Source organism: Centruroides vittatus, unplaced genomic scaffold, assembly GCF_030686945.1.
Source record: "Centruroides vittatus isolate TY-2023 unplaced genomic scaffold, ASM3068694v2 contig_120, whole genome shotgun sequence".
In the NCBI taxonomy this organism is placed as follows: domain Eukaryota; kingdom Metazoa; phylum Arthropoda; class Arachnida; order Scorpiones; family Buthidae; genus Centruroides; species Centruroides vittatus.
The window spans coordinates 2,002,900-2,028,256 of NW_027120768.1; the positions used below are offsets into that span (position 1 = coordinate 2,002,900).

General features: G+C 30.3%; 1 protein-coding gene across 2 annotated transcripts in view; it reads right to left on the reverse strand.

Annotated features, from left to right (window-relative positions):
- LOC136984668 (SH3 domain-binding protein 5-like) overlaps positions 1-25,357 on the reverse strand; it is a 40,810-nt gene that overhangs the window by 8,129 nt on the left and 7,324 nt on the right. The window contains exons 2-8 of one of the 2 annotated variants that reach the window (XM_067281746.1): positions 17,328-17,390; positions 15,615-15,743; positions 15,374-15,535; positions 15,163-15,293; positions 11,296-11,361; positions 10,432-10,474; positions 4,653-4,880 (exon numbers count right to left, since the gene is read on the reverse strand). In XM_067281746.1, coding sequence (XP_067137847.1) covers positions 4,653-4,880; positions 10,432-10,474; positions 11,296-11,361; positions 15,163-15,293; positions 15,374-15,535; positions 15,615-15,743; positions 17,328-17,390 — 822 coding nt within the window. The remainder of the gene's footprint in view (positions 1-4,652; positions 4,881-10,431; positions 10,475-11,295; positions 11,362-15,162; positions 15,294-15,373; positions 15,536-15,614; positions 15,744-17,327; positions 17,391-25,357) is intronic. The other variant, XM_067281752.1, reaches the window with a different exon arrangement.

Sequence of the window (25,357 nt, forward strand, 5' to 3'; positions counted from 1 at the left end):
TAAAGAAATGTGTGATCCTAAAGTAGTGAGTAGTATGTGGCTCATGACCCTATCAAAGAAACAGTAATAGCACTGATATTACTATTAGTTTGTTTATAGTAAATGTCTTTTCTTCAATATTATGACCTTACCACTTGTTAAACAAGTATATAAACATAGTATTATATTTGGACTGATTCCAAGAGCTGGAAGTAGAGGGAATCAATCTACAGGACAAGATGATGGGCAAACAGGAAATAGAGACCAGACAGGAGTCAGAATTTCATACAAAAAAGGTAGTTTAGGTGCACTTTAGAAGTAGACTTTATTCACATTTTTAAAACAATCTTCATTTCCTCATATCAATGTCTTATATATATATATATATATAGTGTGTGTGTGTTTGCAGGTACACACACACACACACACACACACCACACACCACACGTGCACACATGCTGATAATGGCTGAAAAAATTGTATTACATAATCTGGAAATATTTATACAAAGTGTATACATCCTCTTCCATAACATAAATGTTCAGTTTGTTGTTGAACTAGCTAACTAGAGATAAAATTCCAAATACTGTAAAAGAACTAGGACTATGAAATTTATCGAAATTTATCAAAATTTATCAATTTATATCTTTAAAGACTACAACACCCACTAAAAGAAAATTGCACCCATCCAAACCAAGTCAAATATGAACAAAAGATTTTTTTTAAATGTTATCAAAACACACTACAGAATGCCAAGAGAAACTAATTTTATGTTTAACAATCTTTCAAAAAAATCTTTTCATCAGTTTTCATAACACTTTCGATTACTTTATTATTTTTCTGGGAATAATTTTGTTCTCTGGTACAATAGCTCATTTGTCATTCTTATATCAGATGTCTATACCCTATAATTTTTGTTTATTCACTATAAATATGATCACTTCTGGTGCTAAAGGCAATACCATATTTTTTGAGAGAACTTGCAGGTGGCATCCTATAACAGATCAACTAGAATCTGCTGGTGGAGATCTGTATTTCTTACTTTAAGTAACAAGAAAACCCTAATGGAGCAAAAACATGGTTGGATTTTGATCCAGCAAAATCCAGCCATAATTTTACTTCATTTGCTCCATACTTTAAAAATCATACAATTTAGAAGTGACTTCTCTTTAATTTGCATTCACAAGAAAATGCAATTCAAATTTTGTGATCTATTAAACTTTATAAGTGTGTAATTTGTAATAATAAACAACAGAGGGATATAATTATTATAGCATTGAAGTTCAAATCACTTAGATTTCGTTTCTTAAAATTCAAAACAAGAAAATTTACATTATTAATTCTTTTAATACACATTAAATAATTAATGATTCCTTTAATGTGTTTTTAAATTTATAAAATAAGTGCTCGTGATTAAACAGATATATTTATTACATAAACAGCCATTTGTATCACCCCACTGTTAGTAACAGTTGATAAATATGGTGGTTTCTCATTTAATGACCACACAAAATTACTTGTTAACTGAATCTATTATTTTGATAGGATAAGGAATTAATTCCAGTTTATATAATCTCCTTTAAATTAATCAAAGTGTTAACTTGAAAGGAAAATCACATTTATACTATCAAAAACCTCTGTAGTGATAAACTAACTTTCTTGTACATTTATTGTAATGGATTAGACTGATAGAACAACAACACTTGGGTGATCTGCCAAGGGAACTATCTCCCAGGAGAACATTTAAAGGAAACTTAGCCCCTATTTAAATGTTAGATATATGAAGAAAACTCAAAAAAATCCACAAGCAGCCTGTTAATGAAGCACAGAAGAGTGTTTGGTGGTTCAATCATTTCTATCACTGGACCATTTACTGTAATTGTTAAAAAGGTTTAACTGAGAACCAATCACTATCGATTTCATACGTAGGCAATAATAGCAAAATTGGCATAACAGTATCTTTAATCAAATTCCCACTCATTTACAGAAATGAGCATCTTTGTGCGAGATAATTCACAAACTAAAATCGTATTAACAAACCACTTGTTAAATGGGGTTCTACTATATCATCATAAAAAATTATTTCTTAGACTTATAACTGATTGTATTAGTTGCTATAGATGAACCATAATACATTTAAAAGATTGTTTTACATATATTTTTTCTCATAAAACAATTACTTAGTTTTCAAGCAATATTTTTTGTAAAAAGTACATGAGGTATTCAAAAAGTTCCTGGAAAATTTAAATAAAAAGACAGCAAATCAAATTTAGCACTTTATTTTTCAACATATGTTCTATTCAAATTAAAACATTTTTCCATACTGTTTCATCACTCTTTTAAGCTCTTCTGGTAGAAATCAGTTCTCTTTGATTCTAGCCACTGCACTACAAAACATTTCACTCCATCTATTGATCACCAGCAAATGTCTTTAATATCTTTTTTTTAAATTTCAGAATTGAAAAAAGTCTGATGGGGCTAGATATGGACTAAAACTAGTCTTAACAAGTTTATGCTTGCATCAATTAATTATAAATATAGCATTCTGTTTATGACTAATAATCACTTTCTGGAAACTTTCTAAAGAGTTCTTACAAAGGCCCCTTTGTTGCCAGGCCTTTACAACTTAGAAAATTTTAAACTTCTAACTGTTATGTTTCTTGTTTTATTACTGCAAGATGTTAGAAACATTGATTTTTAGAAAAGAAATCATCAAGGCTGTAGGCAAGATACGAAGCCTTAATGGGCTGTATCCGGCCTGCCAGTTTGCAACCCCTGCTTTATGATAACATTTCTTTAAACTGACTTTTTTTCAAAAAAATTAATAGCTAAATATGTTTTCCCCCTTCCTGTGAAGTCATTATATTTAAATGATTTAATGTTAACATTTGATTTTAATTTTATCATCAAATCTAATTTGATTTTTCTGGAAACTAGTATTGTAGGAATCAAATTTTTATCAGTTTATTTACTTATCATTTTCTTTGTGAAAAGAAATTGCTACTAGAAAACTAATTTAATCTTACAAGATTTATCTTAATCAATGACTCAAACAGCTTTTATGTTGTACATATAGTATAATGTATGTAGATGTATACAAATTCACTTTAATCCGAAACAAGTAAAATGGCCAGGCCGTATTTGGGACAAGGCTATGTCTTAGGACTAAGCAGGATCATTTTGACGCTCACGGCGGGTCTCGTTCTCATTCTCCAATCATCTTTGGTATCGCTGGTTTGAGCACAAGTGTTCAAACTTCGCCAGCCACAGCCAAGACCATGAGGTCATCCACGATGCATTTTCAGTAAAATTAACATATCTAATGTTGAAATTTCTCTCCGTTGCATGACACCCCAGGTTGAATTTTTGTCAATGCGAAAATTTCCCATTTTTGAAAAAAATAATGGTGGCTATTGTATCGTTTGAAATTATTTTTTTATTTTGCACAAACAAAATATATATATATTAATAAATGTAAAAAGAAAAAATAATTATATTTCGGAAGTTAGTTTTAATATAAAATCATAAAGACGTGCCATCTGGTTTCAAAAACATTCCAATGATGAAACAAGATATCTCTGGTCAACGGTCAAGGTTAGTACGTGGTGACTGGAAATACGTGGGGAACAACACGGGACAGGTAAATGGGATTTTTCAAAGAGTCGTTTGTCAAAATTCGATTTCACAACATTCGTATTTCCAACTTCCCAACCAGCAATGCATGCGCAAATCTTGCACTACTGCCTGTTTGTAGAGAGTGTCGCCATTTTGTATTTTATTTTGACTCAGTTCTCGGTCCCCTGACTACCTACAAGTCTGGTTTTTTTTATACGTACATGATTTGGGCACCTAATACTCTGTGCCAAATTTCAACTCCTGACATGTACTCTTTCATACCTCTAAGCTTCATACACAGCAGGCAGTACAATTTTATAAACAAGACATAGTCTTGTCATAAATTCGGTTAGGTAATTTAAGACTTTATTGTATAAATTTAACACAGGTTACACATATGCATTTCAAGTTGTTGTAATTTCACAACCTCTCCGTCAGTGCTGCCAAAGAACAACAATATGATTAGAAACTCGACATCATTATCATCTTTTACAAAGATTTTACAATAACACTTACATTCTTTTAGAGAGAAAATAACATAAAACCTCCATTTTCATATCTGGGTTTTTCCATAAATTATATAAAATGTAATTTACTATAAAATTTATAACAACATAAAACATAGAATTCAATAAACTTTAAATCTACATCCAGTTTTATGTATTTACTGGGTTTTCACTTGTTATAAAGATAACAAGTGAATTTATGGAAAAAACCCAAATATGAAAATGGAGGTTTGTTATTCTCTCTCTAAAAGAATGTAAGTGTTATTGTAAAATCTTTGTAAAAGATAATGATGATGTTGGGTTTCTAATCATATTGTTGTTCTTTAGCAGTACTAAGGGAGAGATTGTGAAATTACAACTCAAAATGCATATGTATAACCTGTGTTAAATTTATACAATAAAGTCTTAAATTACCTAACCGAAGTTGCTGTGAGAAAATAAACCAAATTTTTTGGATTAAAGTGAATTTATATACATCTAGAATATACTGCATCCCTATTACGTAGACACATAGTATAACATAATTGGTTGAATCAAGAAATAGTTTCTAACCTGTTTCCTCTCATTCTTCACATCATTTATATATGGTATACGATGGTGTGAAGGTAAAGGTGATTCAGCTCCAACTCCCTCACCTCTCTCTTGATTCTGTAGTTCTTTGGATTTACGCCTATGATGTATTTCATCACTAATTTCTTCCAAATTATGAAGGGCATCAGAATAACTCATTTTTACTTTTGTTACATTTTCTTCTAACTGCTGGACTTTTCTTTTTTGTTCCTGTACAAATATAATTAATTATACTAATTACTAATTGATTTTTATATTAATAATTCTGATTTACAATAAAATAAAATTAATTAATTTATATTAAATCAAGAAAAAATAATATTTATAACCGAAATTATAACTGTTATTAAATTATAATGCACTTAAACATTAATTAGCTAGTTTTATCAGTGAAATTACATACTTTTATCAAACTACATAAGTTTATTGCAAGTTAAGAAGCTTGCATGCACACCAATCATCAGAAATATCAAATATAATTATTAACAGCATAATCAAAACCATTAAAAAGTCATTTTTATTGAAGTTATATGTAATATCTCCTCGAATTAACCTGAATGAAATAATAAAAAAGAATTTAGTAGTAGATGAATATGTTATTTGATTACTATATCTTATATTAATATTGATTAGTGTCAGTAGTGATTCAGAGATTCTAGTTTATTATACTGTATGTTATTTGAAAGCTTTTGTGTGTGTCATTATACTGTTGTCAGTTTAACACTGCCTTGATTTTGTTTGGCCACTATAGCCATATTAGCACCCAACAGAAAAATGCATTAATATAAGTTATATTGGTCTAGAAGTAATATTAATTGGGTAAAAGGAAGGGCTACAATATTGTAATAGTGTTAAAAATACAAGTAAAAGATAAAGTGAATACATTTTATTGAAATTTCAATGACTAAAATAATCAATGCATTTATGATATGTATCAGAATTGGATACAGAAAAACAAGTGAAGCATAAATAGTTCTCACAGTGACCACAGCATACAAATGATTTACAATTTAAAGGCTTCCCAAACAATCCTTTTCTGGAAGAATGATTGCAAAGCTGAATAATAGAGCAAGTATGATATCTCATTGGAAGCTCTTGCACTTGAAACCAAAAATATTTGATCATTTCTTTGTAGCAACTGGCAGTGAATTAATAGTAAACAAAAGACTAGATTCACAATTGTGTTTCACTGCTGCAGAGGAATACTGATGACCATCAGAAGAATGTAGTCAGAAATATGTCTTCCAAGTACAGAAGAACATATCTATAGGCAGAACAATTTATGTGGTCTTGGCTGGTATCATTCTCATATTGATGGTAAGTCCTTTGACACTCTGGATTTGAATCCAGGCCAAGCATCATGAAGTGGTATGGCTGTCTTTGATAGCATTTTTTTCAACTTCTGGAAAGAAAACATCAGTAAACAAGTCTTTAGTCAGATTTTTATCAATCTTGCCAGATGATGAATACTTCAAGTAAATGTTTCCATGGATAGAATAGGCTGTCTTTGATTTTCAGGAAAATTACCACTGTTTTCTCGAATATATAAATAGAAGCAAGATTAATCAATTCTGATCATAGATTGAATTGTGTAAGAGTGATTGGTTAGCATCTTCTGATTAAACCAAAGAAGCACAGTAGAGAGTCATTTATCCGAAAGCCGGTCAACCGAAACGTCGGTTACCCAAAAGCTTTCCAGTCAGACTGTGTCGTGCTGAATTGAACATTTTTGATACTAGATTAACTTCTAAAGTATAATATTTTTTTAAAAATATTTTTCAATATATTTATTTTGTTTGTACAAAATAAAGAAATGATTTTTAACGATACAATAGTCTTGATTATTATTATAAAAATTTTTGTAAGGCTTAAAATCAATGAAAATTCAACACGAAGCGACACGCAACGGAGAAAAATTTCAACATCGGATAGGTTAATATATTTTTTCGTACATAATTGGTTATCCAAACAACCCCAGTCCCCAATTGATTCGGATAAACGATGCTCTACTGTAATGATTAAAGTTCCTTTATAATCAACAGTTCTTCCAGATTTTCATATTGAAATCCAAATTTACCACTGTTATACATTAACAGCAGGAAGCCATCCTTTTCATTGTTGATATTGCTGATTTACTATTCAGCTTTTGCTTGGATGACCCTTTGTGACCAAATCTTTTGGTAAATAATTCTATTGATCTTCTGGCTGAAATGTAATTTACTATCTTAAATATTGTAACCCATGATTTTGACGCTTTGAAGTTCATGAGTTTTATCTCTATGCTGACTTCACAAGATCAGAATAGAAAGTGACAATCATGATCTTATAGTCCTGCTTCCACAGACCATTAAAGAATAATGGAGTAATTTCTTGAGCTTCTCAAGAAACCTGCACTTGATAAGCTCCTTACATAAGTTAAATTTGTTACTAACAGAATCCTTACTGTGACAACCAGGAAAAATCTTGAAAAATCTCTATTGTGTGCAATTCTAATGTCTACCTCATTCTGGAACCTGTTATCTTATAGATACCAGGTTCTTTGGCATTTTTGTAGGAATTGAACTATAGAATAATCTGCTTTTAGAGACTGACTGATAAGCCTTTTACTTCCAAACTTACAATCAGTTCATAGTTCTTTGTCAAAGCATATCATAAGATCCACCTCTTGTACTTGATCCTCTTCCTTGTGCATCATTCAACAATCTCCAAAATCCAAACCATTGATTATTTTGAAGTAATGGTTATAGCAAATGTTCATAGTTATTTACAGGTTCCTCTTCAACAATACTAACAAGGTCTATCCAAAAAATTGACAAAGTAGAGAGGTTGTGGCCAAAGTTATCAACATGAAAATGTGAACATCAGACGTTAAGTGCCACCTTCCTGTAAGCCTAGAAGTTTGACAATGGTGTTTGGAACGTCAGTGGAATCATGCTTGATGCTAGACTCCAACCAAATGCCAAATTCTATCAGGCTAGATGTGACCGTAGGGCCGGTATCTCTTTGATACCGTGTCAGGATGACACCACTGTATCCTTAGATTGATACAGAGAATCGTAAAATTGCGCGAGCGGTTACATATGGGTTAGACCCGGAATGAAGCAAGTGGAGAGGAGGACGGAAGGAACGCACTCGGAGATTTTTATATATAAAAATATACCCGTTTATTTACCCATATATCCAATTAGATACAAGACAGTTACTTTACAGAGAGATTGATAAGATACATGACTCACGATCTGTGAACGTAAATTCTACACAGATTAGAGAGAGAGCTTACAGATATTCGCGGGTAGGATAAATACCTTAGGATATATGCTGATCGTATCGATGAACATATGATAGATGATATAATATCTTCGATTCTAGATTTCAGGCTAAATGTAGATTAATCCAATTGTCCTAGATTTCAATCCAATTGTACGCTAGTCCGAGGAGGATGAACAGTGGAGGAGGAGCTTGATGACGATGGGTAAATCCGAACAGGGACACACACACAGTCAAGTGACAACCTCCCCTGTCTTACTCATCGTACATCCTTTTTATATGGAGAGGTGTTTTGCAGGCCCTTCCTTGATTTCATCAGAGGAGATGATCTTCTTGGACCAATAAAGTGATGGGTGACATAGTCGTGACACAGAAATTTTACTCATCTTAACAAGGAACTTAACTCGTGGGAATTGAGTTCAAACCGATCTTATCAGAAAGTTTTATCAGTTGATTTCCCATTAACTAACCCTTTTTGGTCTACTTTGTTCCATTTTTGTATAAAATGTAGTTAAATGTTTTAATTAAGATTATATAAAGATGATATTAAAAGATTATAAAATTACATAAAGATGTTAAAGTTCACAATATAAAGACCCTGATCTTCACATAGATATGGCTAAATACTAAATAAATTATGCAACCAATTTGGCACTGGAGGGAGGCGTTAGGCACCATCTCTTATTAACTTTAATTAATTAAAATTATAATTATTAATTTAAATAATTTAGAATTACTGGAAGAAAAAAATCGGCCCAGAGCAGGACTCAAACCCACAATTCTTGCTTATCGTGCAGATGAGTTGCCAGTTACGCTATCCGGACCTCCAGTTCAATCTCCTCTTCCAACATTTATAAGCTTACGTTATAACCATTGACAGTTATTACAATGCTAGTTGGGGACGCATTCAGTGCACACTTCCTGTAAACATCTTCCAAGGCACTCAACCAACCACCACATAATTAAGCTTATGTTATAACCATTGATGGTTATACCGTAAGCTTATATATGCTGGAAGAGGAGATTGGACTGGAGGTCTAGATAGCGTAACTGGCAACACATCTGCATGGTAAGCAGGAGTTGTGGGTTTGAGTCCCACTATGGGCCAATTTTTTCTTCCAGTAATTCTAAATTATTTAAATTAATTAATTAAAATTATAATTATTAAAGTTAATAAGAGATGGTGCCTAATGCCTCCCTCTAGTGCCAAATTGGTTGCATAATTTATTTAGTATTTAGCCATATCTAGCCCAATAGAATTTGGTATTTAGTTGGAGTCTAGCTTTATAGTATATTGAGTCTAGTGATGTTATTTATCATGCTTGACGTTCCAAACACCATTGTCAAACTTTTAGGCTTACAGGAAGACAGCACTGAATGTCCAAAGTTCACATTTTTGCATTGAAAACTTCAGCCACAACCTCACTAGTAAGATGTCACAAGCTGGGTGACATTCTTCAGATTCACATTGACAGTGATAACAAGAGCTGTAAAGTGAAATTTAAAAATAAAAAAAAGAGATTAATTACTTCTCTTAAAGTATGATTCATCTAATATATGCAGCTAATCAATAACTGGAAGAGCATTTATTAGTGCTATTCATGTAATACAAGTAATATGGCAGGATTTGTCAATTTTATTACAGTACTTACTTTGCATCTCCTATTGGCCAAACAAATTGAGATAGCACTAACAATACTTTCATGACACATTTGATAATGGCTTTCAAACAATGTAAAGTAATCTGGAATCTGTCTGAATTATTATTGATCATTTGCTTTTTAGAACAGATTAGAATATCTGAACATCTGTAACTACATTTTAATGTTTGAGAAATTTGTCAGCTTCAGTAAATAATTATAAAAATTTCATATAAATAAAGTACTTTGGAATTAATTTTCATGTATGGTCTAATAATTTTCTTTATGAATATGAAAACAAATTCCATAAAGAATTTATATAATAGTTTCAATAAGATTAGTATAATAAAGATAAGCTTTTGATCTCATGCTCGTGAACAAAATGCATGAAAATTTAATAATAAACTAAAATAATAACAATAAAATTTTGGAAATATAAATTATCTATATCAGTGCTTCTCAAACCCTATGTTTGCAGACCAGTATTTTTATAAAATTAAATAATTATAAAACAGAGAAGAGTTGCATTTTTTTTTTTGTTTTGTTTTAATTTTTAGATTGAATTAGCATGAAAAACAAAATTTAATTCTAATCATTCTGAAAAAAAGGGTTTGTGGGCATTGCCAAGAAATTTCCTAAGCTGATTTCAATCATCAGTCCATCTCTAGCACTAACTTTTTAAATAATGAAATAATAGACTTTTAAAACATTTTAAAATTGTTTTATTAAATTAATATATAAAATTATGAAATCTTAAGTGAAATCTTGCTTGAGCTCAATAATAAATCATTCACAGACTGACACTGGTTCACAGACATGTTTCAATAGTACTGATATATGTGATTAAAACTGACCTCTAGCATTTGATTAAACTGAGCCTTCATTTCAAAGTATGGTCTGAAAAGAAATACACATACATATAAAAACAATTTTATAAAACAACTACATATAAAGTATTTTAAAATTATTTAATGAGAATATCTTAATATTAAATTAATCATGTACAAAAATATAATTTTTTGTAAGTTATAACTTAAAATGATAAATCAGAGCATTGTTGGCTCTCATGCAAGGTTTTTTAAAAAAATAATACATGTTAAGAGAATAAAATATTTTTTTAAATTACAGATCATTTATATTTTACTAACGAACATACATATTTATAATGTAGATAATTAAAAAAAATTTCTTCTAACTAAACATTTTACATTTTAAATGCTGAAAAATATTTTTAAAATGAATCTAGTGCAATCATATAAAACTTCTTAGATTACACACACAAAATTTAAATTATTGTTTAACCACATGCTTTCTCTTTTTGAGTTTTATATTTAAAACAGAAAATATATTAGCTTCAAATTATCAGGATTTATACTTAAAAATTTGAACTAACTGTATATATTTTAAACACTAACTGAAATACAAATTTCAGGTCAGGTAAAAATTATCCAATAATTCAAATTAACCAGATTCAACTGCATTTGTTTACTATTAATTTTTGAATAAATCAATAATTTTTTAAATTAAAATTTTGTTTATTTAAACATGAACATAAAATAACAAATATATTCATGTAAAACAAAATAATAATAATAATAAACCAAACTGTGTTTATAAGACTGTAAGATTCATTACAGAAAGAAAACATAACCAAAAATACTGATAATAAAAAGTAAATAAAATAAAAATTTGTATTCATGACCTACTGCTATACTTACAAGAGTTGTAACTGATGTTGATTGGCTAGATTGTTTATTTCAAGTAAACTTCTGCGTGTTGATAGACTGTGATTTAGAAAAATCAATATATTAGAAAAAATGAATTTATTCATTTCTTCAACAGTATTTAGATTTTTGGGTCAAAATCAGTGTGTGATATTTTATATAGATGTTTTAAAATTAAGTTATTTAGAAAATTTTATAAATATTCATGAATTTAAATTCATTCAAAATTCGTATATTATGCATTTTTATACAAAGATATTTTAAATATAATAATATGTAAAGATTTTTTGTACATTTTTGCTAGAATATATTTAATTGAATCAATTGTTTTAATTCTTGAAAAGTAAAATCTACTTGGAATTAAAATATTTTAAATTTTAATTCAAATTTTTCTTAAAAGAAGTTTGTCATTTGGTTTAAATCTGTTAAATATATTTTTAATCTTAAATCTTTCTCATTTTAAGTAAAATTTTTAAAATCTCTGCAATTTGGCAAGTCATTACAAAGATTCCATTTGTTATTAATATGAAATAAATATTTCATCTTATATTTTTCCAAAGTTAGAATCTTTTATATTACATACCATATTCAATAAACTATATCAAATTTAATATGAAAATATTCTTAAGCAAATTTCTTGACAAATTAACGAAAAATCTATCAATAAATCACTACCTAGACACAGATAACCGATAAAAATAATTATTTTATGCCAGTACATAATATGAAAAATTACTTTTTGTTTTTATGAATTAATGAGAAAACAAATTCTTCATATATTTTGACATACAGCTATATTTATTTTCATCAATTTTATCGAGTTTATAAGAATAAAGATATACACAAGTGCTGCTGAATTTCATATTTTTTTCCTCTGATAAGTTTTAAATGCAAAAAATTGAATGATATTTGAAGTAAATTAACATTTCAAATCATAATCAACTTGCATATTTTAAAAACTTTTAATTTTAATTAATAATTTTTTCAAAATTATAATCACTGGAACAGTTTCAATTTTTTCAATAAAAAAAACTAAAGTTTGTAATAACTATGATTCCTTGTCTTCTTGAATCTAACTTATCTATAATTGAATCTGGCATTTCAGTTTATAATATACAGTGCTTGACAATTGCTAGGGAACAGTGATATATTTCCCATGAAATGCTTCCCAATGGGAACACAACTGCTTGAATCAACCTGCACTATTATACAATTCCTGCAATTTGCATAAAAGGTGTTCATCAGCAGTTGTTCTCAGTGCATAAACCTTTATATTATAGAATTTTGGTCTGAAATTAATAAAATTATTAATTCATCATTTATGTCATTGTTCTTCTGTAACTGCAATGTGATGAACAGTTGGATAACTTCAGAGAGGCCAGAATCACTGAAGTTGTAGCAGTATTGGGTGTGTCTAAGAGTGTGATTTCCCAATTGAAAATAGCTTTTGAGTCCAGAGGAACAGCCTTATGTATGCACAGTGGTGGTCAGAAAAGGTGCAAAACATTCCAAGAGAATAATAAGTATGAACGAAACAGTACTTCTATTTTTATCTTTAACTGTCTACTTGGACATTGCTTATTAGTAGGATGTTACACTGGTGTTTAGTTTGATATTTGATACAAAATTGACAGTTAGATCAAAAAAACAAAACTTTTATTAAAATTCACCTGTAGTAGTAATTTTTTCTATACACATACACATATGTGTGTTTTGGATTAACATACCCCTCATCAGCAGTATTACCAAAAACAGCTAAAAATAATTAAATAAATAAATAAGACAATGTGTATAAAAAAATTCACAACAATAAAATCATTTTTTTTTTAAGCTTACAGTAAGGACATATCGTAATTGCTTGTACAAAAGAGTTATATTTCCAAATTTAACAATTCACTTAAATTCATTTTTCTATATAAACCAAAATTATATTAAAATAATAAATTTTAAGAAAGATTACAATTAAAACTGATAAATTCCAACTTACACCAAATAATTGCATTTGCTATGAACTTACATCATCAATGACTCTTGATAAGTGAGTTTATCACTTATTTACACCTTTTGCTGTTTATACTTCTATTCCTTCACATAACTGCCAACCTAGCAAGTGCTTCAGGCACTTGAGTATCCCCTGAACCATATCATGGACTGAATGCTGTTGGTCTATACGCTTGGAACACACTTCATGGGCTTCCATTATTATCTTGTCATTGTTATACCAGAGTACAGTGGTGTAGAGAGCATCGTGACTGGGAACATCGGCAGTGGGAACAAGGGGATGTATTCAAATAAATCCCAGTTCAGTGTTGTACGCAATGCTGGATATTAGTTGGTATGGCAAGAATGAGAAACAGGATACCAACAACAAAGCATTCATGCAGTTTAGAATTATGATCCTGATATGTCATAGTTTGAGCAGGTATCAAGATTAATGGAAAAATAACAACTTTGCATCTTTTCAACAGAGTCAGTCATTGGAGAGTGGTATCGTCACGAGATTCAGAAGATTGTGTTTGTCTTTCCGTGGAGCAGAGTCCAAACTTTGTATTTATAGACAACAATGCCCATCCACACAGGACTGCTCAAGATGTTCAAGTACAGTACATTCAACACATGAAATTGCCTGCATATTCCTTGGATCTCAACCCAACAGAACTTGCCTAGGAACTTATTAACTCCTACAAAAACTGCACTTGTACAACTAACAATCCTACAATCATCATATGCAGTAAAAATTTTCTTTATTCAAACATTTTTAATCATATTAAATGATCTTTCAGAAATCTTATTTGCCTAGGAATACTCAGATGTTTTGCACAGAGAAAACTACCATCTGGGACTCTTCAGGATCTTAAAACAACCTTAAAAAGAAGAATGGGAAAACATCTCAACCATACTCCTAAACAGTCTTGTGGACAGTATGCCAAACAAATGCAAATCGTGCTGTTTGAGGTACACCATACTAATTTTGCCAAATCTGCAGTATTCATACGGGCCAAAGCATTTACTGTTATGATACCACAATGATCTATATGCACACTTTTCTTGTTTTTGTTGTCCTGTTCATTTCCATAGCAACGAATGCCTGCCATTTTATGTCAATAGAGAGATCATATTCATTATGTCATCAGAGAGCCTCTATTTAAATATGATATGGAGTTCTTCCTTTAGCAGTGCCCACTAATGAATGATTATGCCAAAATTTGGCACTGTTCCCTAGCAATTGTCAAGCAATGTATATAACTGTGTGTCAATGAAACATAACTTATAAAAAGTTTAAATATAAAAATCTAATAATAAAACACAAACTATACCTTCCAATATTTATTATTAATTTAAACAATAAATATTGGAAGATATATTTTCTATTTCATATTATTATGCAGACTGAAGAGAAAACTAATTATCTGGGATAAAACAGTTTTATCATTATATAGTCTCTGCATTAAATCAATTTTTACACCTGCACTATTTATACTTATTTATAAATTATGAAATAAATATTGTTATAATGCAAATGCTACTAAACATTAAATTTACTGTGGTGACTGATGCTATTTCTAAACAAATAAGTTATAAGCTGTAGTATGACAAACTCAATTTAAGAAAAATTTTTAATGTTTAAATTAAAATACCTCTTTTGAAATATTTAAAAATGATTCTGTACATTATTAGATATAAATATATATTTTTGAGATTTCACTGCAGTCTTACATACATAACAAAATAAAATAATTGGCAGTGTAAGAAATAATATAATGAAAGTGTAAATAATTTTCAATTAAAAACAACACAAAATAAAACACACAAATTAATGTAAAATCTGAAATGTAATTAAAAATTTAGTTTACAACAAACCTTGATTTTACAATCGCTCTCTTTAATTCTTGATGTAAATGTAAAACCATTTGCTCGGCTTCATTGTAAGCAAGTGATGTTTCTTGATGCTCTCTCTCACTTCTAACTCTTTCAATTTCTGCTTCATTGACCTGACAAAAAAAAACAAATTTAAATATTGAAAAATGTAATATGTTTATTATTATTAAAATATCTAATAATTATATTTTACCCTTTTGGTTGCATGATTGAGCATCTCTTGCCATGCAGGATCAAATGTTCTTCCTTCTTTCTGCAAACCTTCTTCTGCCAAATGAACCATTTCCTTAGCTACAGTATGAGCACTGCTTGCTCTTTCATAACGTAGGGCAGCTTTCTGTGATTCCGCCTGAATCTGAAAATTGATAAAAACTGTATTTTAAAATTTTTAATTTATGATATCACATTCAAATACTGCTTTCATATGAACTTACCTCTTTAGCTCTAATGCGAGCATCGTAATATGGCCGAGCTTTCTCAATACAAGACCCTAATTTACCGGTTAACTGATTTATTTTTTGAGATGATTCACTCAATAACAATCTAAAATTGGAACGTGCTTCCTGTTTTCAAATAACAGATTATAAAATAAATTTTAAAAAATAAAATCAAAATACATATCAAATTACAATTAAAAATATTGCTTTACATAATCAAAAACATTTTTACTTTTCTTATCTATATTTTTATATTAGAGATGCCACAAAATCAAAAATTAAGACTTGAATATTTATTTAAATTCAATTTTATTCAAATTAAAAAATAATCTGGAAAAAAGCTGGATTTGGACCAACATTCTATAGATTTAAGCCAGGAAAATAAATAAAAGGTTCAGAAATATAACTTATTTGATTAATGTATTACAGAACATCTAAGCAAGAGTCACACTGTCATACAAACAAACAAAATGAGTTAGAATGTGATTGGTTGAAATTATTTAAACATTAGCCATGAAAAGTTGATTCGTTGAACAAACAGATGTTTGACAAAAGTTGAGATATTTCTAACTCCTAATGAATTGGGAACAGTTCTGAAATGGGACAAGCTGGCAGTTTGTATCTACTTCGTAGTGGCTCTTATGCCAATGTGTATCTTGCTTAAAATTCAGAAGTAATTTATTATTCTTTTTTTATATATTTAACTTTTCAGAATTAAACTGTTTATCCTCAAATTCTCCAAACGGGAAATAGAGAAATGCATTTAAATAGAATATTCTTAAAATATTTACTAGGTAAATATAGCTTAAAACATTGATGTATTTTAAATTATATTCCCAAGAGTATTCCATATTATATTTTCTACTATTTTCCAAAATATACATCAATATTTTAAAATGATTTCATCTAGAAATATGTTAAGCTCAATTTTAAAAGCCTCCTTTTTTTCCTTTCTATTCTCCACTTAAAAACTTTCTAAATATAAAATAGTCTAATTTAAAAACTTTATTAATTTAAAGAAATTCATAAAAACTGGCTTCTTTAAAATAAGAACTTTAGAGCACTTCAACAGAAAAAAAAAGAAAAAAAAAAAAAAAAAAACAGATTTTTAGAGCAGAGACAAATGCCAGATAGTAGCTTGGCACGATACCATTTTTCCACCCATTCCATTTCGATCTTATTATTCATTTAATCAGTAGAAGTATAAACCTTTCTATTCATAACTTTTTCAATAATTTAAAAAATGAATGAATTTGTCATCAAACAAAAAGTCAATATTAAACAGCAATAAAATCACTCCATATAAAAGTTCTGCCAAGTAGGAGCATCTAATCACTTCCAAATTTTAAATACTTAAAAATGTAGCTTTAAAGTAGTATGTTCGGTAATTAGCATGTCTTACTTAAAAATATGACATTATTTGACTATTATATAGAGTTTATAAGAATAATAATGATTAAATTTTGAATAATAAACAATTAATATTTTATTAATAACTAAATGATTGGTGATTAACTTATGTAATTTTTTTTGTTTTACATCAAAATTTTCATGTTTTTCCCGATTCTTCTATCAATGTATTGTCAAGTTGATGAGTGTATGTGTACTCTCCCGATCAATATGGCTTGGAAGCTATTTACATGTCAGTTGTAATAAATTAAATAATTATTTGAATGATATTTAAAAATTAATTAAATACACACTACTTACATCCAATTCAATTTCCAATCTATTTATTAAATCTGTTGCAGTATTAAGTCTCTCTAATTCTATCTGAAATATAATTTAAAATAAAATACTTGTAATTAAATATTTAATCAGAATTACAAACAAAATTAACTTTACTAATGATTTATGAGAATCATTTTAAAGTTCTAAATTATCTTTAAGTAGAGTCATTAATAGAAATAAAAGAATTTATTACATTAATATCAATCTAAATACGATTATAAGTTTTAATGTTTATTATATTTTATATGATTAGAAGTAACTATTTTATTTACAAATAAACCTTATAAAACAATAGTACATTAAGCTTAAGTCTTAAGTTTCTCAGAGCTTTAATGATATTAGTTTCCTTGTGTTCACCACACAATATCAAAAAGGCACCTTTCTATGATTAAACAATTAAATATCTTCCTTTAGAATTTTCTTTTTTACTTTTTTGAGTTTGAGGTCTCAAAATTTTGAAACTTGCAAAAAAACCCAAAGGATTAAATTTGGCACAGTTACAATACTTTCCTGTGTTACATTGTAACAGCCAGAAAAGCAATTGTGTATGGCACCATCTGTTATGAGATTTTATGAAAAAATAATTTTATATTACTAATTATTATAAAAAGGCAAAAGGCTCATTTTTTAGGGTAGCAATGAGTTTCTAAAAAGAGCTTAAACTCACACAAGTAAAAGTTTCATTACATCTTACCCCATATGGCCCTCCATCTATCTCCCCACCCTAAGTTCCATACTGCAAAATTTAGTAGCATCAATGCCCTCTTATATACAAGTTATCATGCCAAATTTCATTTCTTATCTTTACCTCATCCTGAGATATTAAACAAAATAGATGCCAACATACAAACACATGGAGTTTTATCCTTTTTTTTTTGTTCGGGAGGCCTCAAAATGTCAAAATTTGCAAAAAATCTAGAGGGTCAAATTTGACATGATTACAATACTTTTCCATGTTATATACATAACAGTCAAGAAAGTACCTTACAGTTCTTATAAAGTTGATGTATAAATAAGTCCACTTACAATTTGTTTCTAATTTTATTAAAATAAATAACTATTAAGTTATTTTCTATTACAATCGCTAAGTATTTTTCAAATGATTTCTTTCCAACAAATGAAATTATTGAATCAATATAAGACAGAAAAATGACAATAATGTTGAATTACAAACAACATTACTTAAATTAGAATTTCAGGAATGAAATTCAATTTCTTTGAAGTATGCCTTGACTAAAAAAAAAACAATATATTAGGTCAAATATGAGTTGTTAAATTCGAACAATGCTATTTTTGAATTTGATAATCTTATTAGATTTAATCTTTATATTGCATATAAAATATTAATGCATGTAATTTTCCTACATCTACCAAAATAGAAGTAATAAAAAATTGATAAATAATATTCATACAATTTATTTTGTAGGCATAAATCAGCAATTTTGTTTATAAAGATGCATTTCTAAAAATATTAATCAAATTTAAAAATATTAATATCAATTCCTCCACCTACTCCTTCCTTTTCTTCTTAGCATAGATGCTCTTCTGCTTCTCCCTCTTCCAATCTTCTTTCTTTTCAATATTCCTTTCCACACTGACCTCCCATGCTTTCTAATTCTTTTCTACCCCATTATGAGATACCCTACTTCTACATTATGAGATACCTTGGCATCTCTTGATTCGTCACTCAGACCAACATCTAATGTTTGGTCTAGAACACTAGGTTTTTCATTGTTAATTTATTACAACATTATGTTTTTTGTCTTTTCAAAAATTAAACTTTTTCGACAAATTTTAAAATTTTTTATTGCGCCCTTAGGAACAAAAAGGCTGCCGACCTGTTTTACATTATTAAAAACAATTTTATGTAAGGTATTTTAAATAGCATGTCAAGTTACAGGGAAGGAAAACATTTATATAATGAAAAAAAATTTAATATCAAAAATTTAAATAATATTAAATTAAAATTTATATTTTCAAATAAATTATGACTTCAAAACCAAAGAAGTATGAAGATTTTTAAAACATTTGTATGTTCTTTTGTCTCAAAAATCAAACATAGAAGACACTTCTGATATGTTTTTAAAAAATGCTAAATTAATTTTGAAGTGTAAAATTTATTTAATATACAATTTAATAAAATTAAATTTAAAAAGAAATACATATAATTTTAAATTACAGTTCGATTGTGTCAAGACATTATGCCATTACCTAAGAAAATTATTAAATTCCAAGCACACAGACAATTCCTATTGATTTATTATTGTTACAACCTGTCTGCCAATTCGATAATGTTTAACCTCTACAGTGTCACAAAATAATAAATCTTGTGTCTTGTCATATGTCTTATGTTCTTTCAGTCATAAAATTTTACAAGTTTAAAATTTGGCATTAAAATCAATCAAGCATTCTTTTCTTATCTAATTTAGCATTAAACTTTTAACCTTAGAGTTAAAAATATGTTTATTTCCTTCACTTCATCTCAGACTTATTTTAATAATAAAATTCTTTGTTAAAAATCTATAAAATATTTTTAAATAGTCCTGTATAATTTATAAATATTATTATAAACTGTTCTATAGCTCTTTAAGTTTTAATATTTTTAAGGAAAAAAATATGGAAAGTTTCATTTCTTTTAAATTTTCTCAATCATGTAATAATGTTCCTGGTAATAAGGAAAGAAAATCAATAAAATAACGAGCGAGGTAAATGGTAAATCAATTTACTTGAATAAAAGGCATTAATAATATATTAATCGTAAATATTTTGTTCTATTTTCTGTTCTTTTGCTTTATTTTGAAATAAATTATTTTATTCTGGGACAAAAATTGAATTTACATTTAATCTTGCATCAAAAATGTCATTAACTACAAAATTGTAAATTCTCGTATTTATTTTTGTGAAAATTAATACATGATTATTTGTATAATTAAATTAGAGAGTTGTTTTAAATCTTAGTAATTAAAAATTTTATTAAAGACTAAGATAAAAATCATTATATAGGTATGTACAGTATATACAGGGCTTCCAAATGAATGCTACCATTTTAAATTACTGTAATTATGTTTATTATTATCTGAGAAGTATGTGACATAAACCAATTGATAGAGTATCTGAGTTTCCTCTCCCATCTGCACTTAAACACCCTGTCTACTACTTCTAGGAAGCAGATAAATAAAAATAGTTACACTACAACAGAGAAGGCATTTTGTGTTCTGGCATTCACAAAATTGGAATTGCTCGTCATTGTGCAGCACAAGTAATTTGTGGCAGCCTTAGAATTGTGACTGCCGTGGGAAGAGTGACAACAGACATGCCCTAGTGAGCTTAAGAAGAATATGAGTATTGGTTGGTTGGATGTGTGCCATGCGACACAAGGCGCATGCATCGAGAAATTATAATGGGCAAATTTGAAACTTGGATAGTTTTCCAACATTTTAAATGTACATTACAACATTCTCAGATAATAATTAACATATTTACAATAATTTAAAATGATAACTTTTTTTTGGAGAACCTATGACCTATATATATATGAAGGCATAAAACAACCTGCCAAAACAGAAAAAATGTTTGGTACCATGCAATCCCTCTTTACATAGGTTACTGTATGATTTCCATGTCAGGTTTTTATTTAAATATTTATAGAAAAAATCCATTCATAAGTTTACTTGTGAATAGATCTTTTCCATCCATAAATATTAAATAAAAACCCTTCAGTATCTATGAATTACTAAATATATGATTTTGCAAGAAAACAGCATCATTATCATCAAATCATTTGACTTTTGAACACTCATTTGTAGTGATGAGAATACAATTCATATCAATTGAGATACTCCAGTTTAGTGCAACACTCGATTTAGTGCCAATTTCAAGAAGTGAATCAGATTATATAATTATGATTTAAAAATGCACTCTCAAAAATGTGTGTGAAATTTGCAAGCTGAACATAATTAAAAGTATTAACTCTTTATTGTAGAAGATAATTAAATGAAAACTTTTCCTTTTTGTTAAATTACAAAGTTTATAAAATCAATAATAAAAAAAATTAATATTTTCATTTGTATTGTCACTAAGAGCAAAATATATTAAGGACAATCTGAACGTGGCTATTAATTTTGTATTTTAATAAGGAAATCCAATTAGGAAGTGAAATTTCACTTACAGGAATACCCCGAACTTACGTGATAGGTGGGACCGAGCGATAACCGCGTAAGTTGGGGTATAATTTCGCATATAAATACAAGTTATTTTTAATTGGGGCTGGAGACAAAAGAAAACAATAATTTATAAAAAAAATGTTTAATAAAATCTTAGATAATACATATGTATAACAAATTATATTATTAAAATCGTAAATCGAAGTTATTTTGATGTAGAAGGCTTCATAAAATCCAACAAATTCGTCTGACGACTCAAAGCTTTTTTTCTCCCGCAAAATTTCCTCGTAGCATGCTAATAATTTTTTATTTCTCATTTTGTAGAAGAAATGTGCTCTTCGTTGGAGTCTATATTTTCTAAAATATGTAACCCCTATTCAATTGAACTGAGGCCTTCTGTCAAGTTTTCACAGCTTCGAAAATTTTTTCTTTATCTTTTATAATTGTTCTGACCGTCGATTCTGGTAGATCAAACTTCTTTGCCAATTCACAAATTTTCATTTTCATATCAAAGTCTTTAATAATGTTAACTTAACATTCCAAAGATAAAGTTTTTCTTTTGTTTGATGCAGAAGAATCGGTTCTACTTCGTTTGGATGACATAGTAGAGTCTCTCAAGTCTCCATAGATATAACAAACACAGAAATAAATAACACAAAATAAATTGTAGCTACGCGTCAATTCCATGCGACACGTCTGAACATGTAAGCTGAACAATAGTGTGGGGGAATGAGTAATCAAGAGTTGCGTGGACCTCAAACAAAAGATGAATCGTCGAGATTTGAAAATCGCGTAAGTTGAGGTATTACTGTACTCATTTTTTTTATTACTGTACTCATTTATATATATATATATATTATATATTTAATATATAATTATAATATATATATATATATATATATATTTAACAAGTTCATAGATATGAATATGATTAATACTATTTTTATACTGTAATCTCTAAGTAAATTCTAATCAGCCATTCACATCTGTATCAGGGTGGCAATTAGTTATTCTAATTTTGTGATTCATTCTAGATAAGTATCAGTGTATTAATATTAAAACATCAAAACATAGATATAATGACACCATACAGGTGATGAAATATTGTTATATTGAACTTATATATAAAACTCCACTGATAGAAGGTACATAATTTCTTATATTTAACTGAAATAAATAAATTCTTTCTTACACGAAAAACCTTGACAATCCAGTGTTTTTATATACAACTGCAAACGTTTTCAACCCCTTCGGGGTCTTCATCAGGCACAGCACAAAGGTAGTTTCAAATGCCCGTGAATGGAACCAAGAAACCAAAGCGAGTTCTATTCCAATTTTTGAAATCAAAGAAATTGGAAGATAAAAATGGAACATTATGCACGAGCTATTATCTATTATCTACGCCTGCGTACTATTTACGTTCACCGCTCTTTAAATTTAAAACAATTAATGCAATATTAAGTTATTTGTGGGTGTGGGATTCCCTCATAGCAAAATTTCCATGCTTGCGAGATGTTGATTGCATCCTTGTAGTTGATGCACGTGTTGTGCAAACCCGCTTTATATATCTCTAGGGTCTCCAGCGTTCTGAGTTGGTCCGTGTGTTGTGACATTCTGATTATACGGGCGTTTTTGAGGTCGGCAGTGATTCCCTGCTGTGTGGCATACGTTGCCAGTGTGGTAGATAGTTTATTATTGGCAATGTCGTACCTGTGCTCTCGGAGTCGCTGATGGAGGGAGCGTTTGGTCGAACCCACGTAGACCAGACTTCTATTAAATCTGTCATCCCACAGGGGAACCTCATATACGCCCGGTGCGTGTTTCATGTCCAAATTGTCCTTCCCATTTCGAAGTAAGCTGTAAACTGATCGCGGTCTCCTGTAAGTTATTTTATTTCGGGTGCTGGATGCGATTTCTCTGTATATCGCATCTAAATGGTGGTTGTACTCAACTATTTTTCTTGCACTAATATCTGCGGATCTTACCCCGGCTTGTAGGTTGTTACGAGTATTTCCCCGTGCGTACTTGCGTGCCATGTTGTACACTATTTTTCTATCATAACCGTGTTGAGATGCCACTTCCTGGATACGGCCTAGCTCGGCCACTGTGTCTTCATACTTCGAGTTGTGCGTGAATGCGCGCTTAATTAGTGCCCTAAAAGCCGCTATCTTATACGAATATGGATCCTCCGAGGAAGCTGGGATGAACAGAGGTACATGGCATTGTTTGTAAAATACTTTATGAGTGATTTTATTATCTCTTATTTGAATGTCCAAGTCGAGGAAATGTGCGGAGGTGTTGCTTTTTTGTTCCAATTTAACGCTTAGCCCATACCCGTTGTTGTTCATTGCATTGATAAACTCATTTATGTCTGGTTCTGCCTTCCATATGATAAGGATGTCATCTACATACCTCCTGTAGAGGAGGATGTTGGTAAGGAATGACGGGATTATTTGTTGTTCAAGTCTCCTGATCACTAGCTCGCATAAGTCACCCGATAGTGGGCTACCCATGGGGACACCTCGTTTTTGTACGTATGTTTTGTTATTAAACCGGAAAAAGGATGAGTAACAGAGGATATGCGCCAATTCTAGTATCTGTTTGCGGTGTGTATAGGCGTGTGGTCGGGCGAGTAATATATCCCTGAGCTCGCAAAAGCACGGCTGTATTTTAATGGATGGGAACAGTGATACAAAATCAAGAACGGTGATACACGTTGATTCTGTAGTGGTAAGAACCCTCAATGACTCCACCAGTTCGATCGGATTCCTGATAGCCCAAGGGTACGCCCTCATTTGGTCACACACAAGTTTGTGTATGGCCGATTCTAAAGCCCTGGTGGGGGATCTGGCCTTGTCTAGGACTGGTCAGAGAGAGGGTAGGTCCTTATGAGTTTTGGCAAAGGCGAACAGCCTTGGAACGTCGGGGGACGCCACAACCGCCCTACGCAAGCCCCACTCTCCAGCTAACTTGGTTTGTGTGAAACGTTTCACCCTTGCCTGTAACCTTTGGAGGTATCCATCTTCCGCGTTTTCACAGTCAGTGTCTGATGTTTATGCCTGACGTGGAACACCTGATTACCGGGCTTCCGGAGGTCCAAAAGGAATATTACAGGTGGAAAGTGGTGAGCAAGATAAGCGAAAACAACAAGAGGAGGCAAGATGACGGGTTCTGGAGCCTTATACATGCATCCAGGAAATGGTTAAGGCAACAAAACAATGTTATCCTCAGAGCTGACAAAAGCAAGTCCCTGGTACTAATGAAGAGATGCACATACGAGGCTATGATGCAAAGATACATCAATGACACTGACTGTGAAAACGCGGAAGATGGATACCTCCAAAGGTTACAGGCAAGGGTGAAACGTTTCACACAAACCAAGTTAGCTGGAGAGTGGGGCTTGCGTAGGGCGGTTGTGGCGTCCCCTGACGTTCCAAGGCTGTTCGCCTTTGCCAAAACTCATAAGGACCTACCCTCTCTCTGACCAGTCCTAGACAAGGCCAGATCCCCCACCAGGGCTTTAGAATCGGCCATACACAAACTTGTGTGTGACCAAATGAGGGCGTACCCTTGGGCTATCAGGAATCCGATCGAACTGGTGGAGTCATTGAGGGTTCTTACCACTACAGAATCAACGTGTATCACCGTTCTTGATTTTGTATCACTGTTCCCATCCATTAAAATACAGCCGTGCTTTTGCGAGCTCAGGGATATATTACTCGCCCGACCACACGCCTATACACACCGCAAACAGATACTAGAATTGGCGCATATCCTCTGTTACTCATCCTTTTTCCGGTTTAATAACAAAACATACGTACAAAAACGAGGTGTCCCCATGGGTAG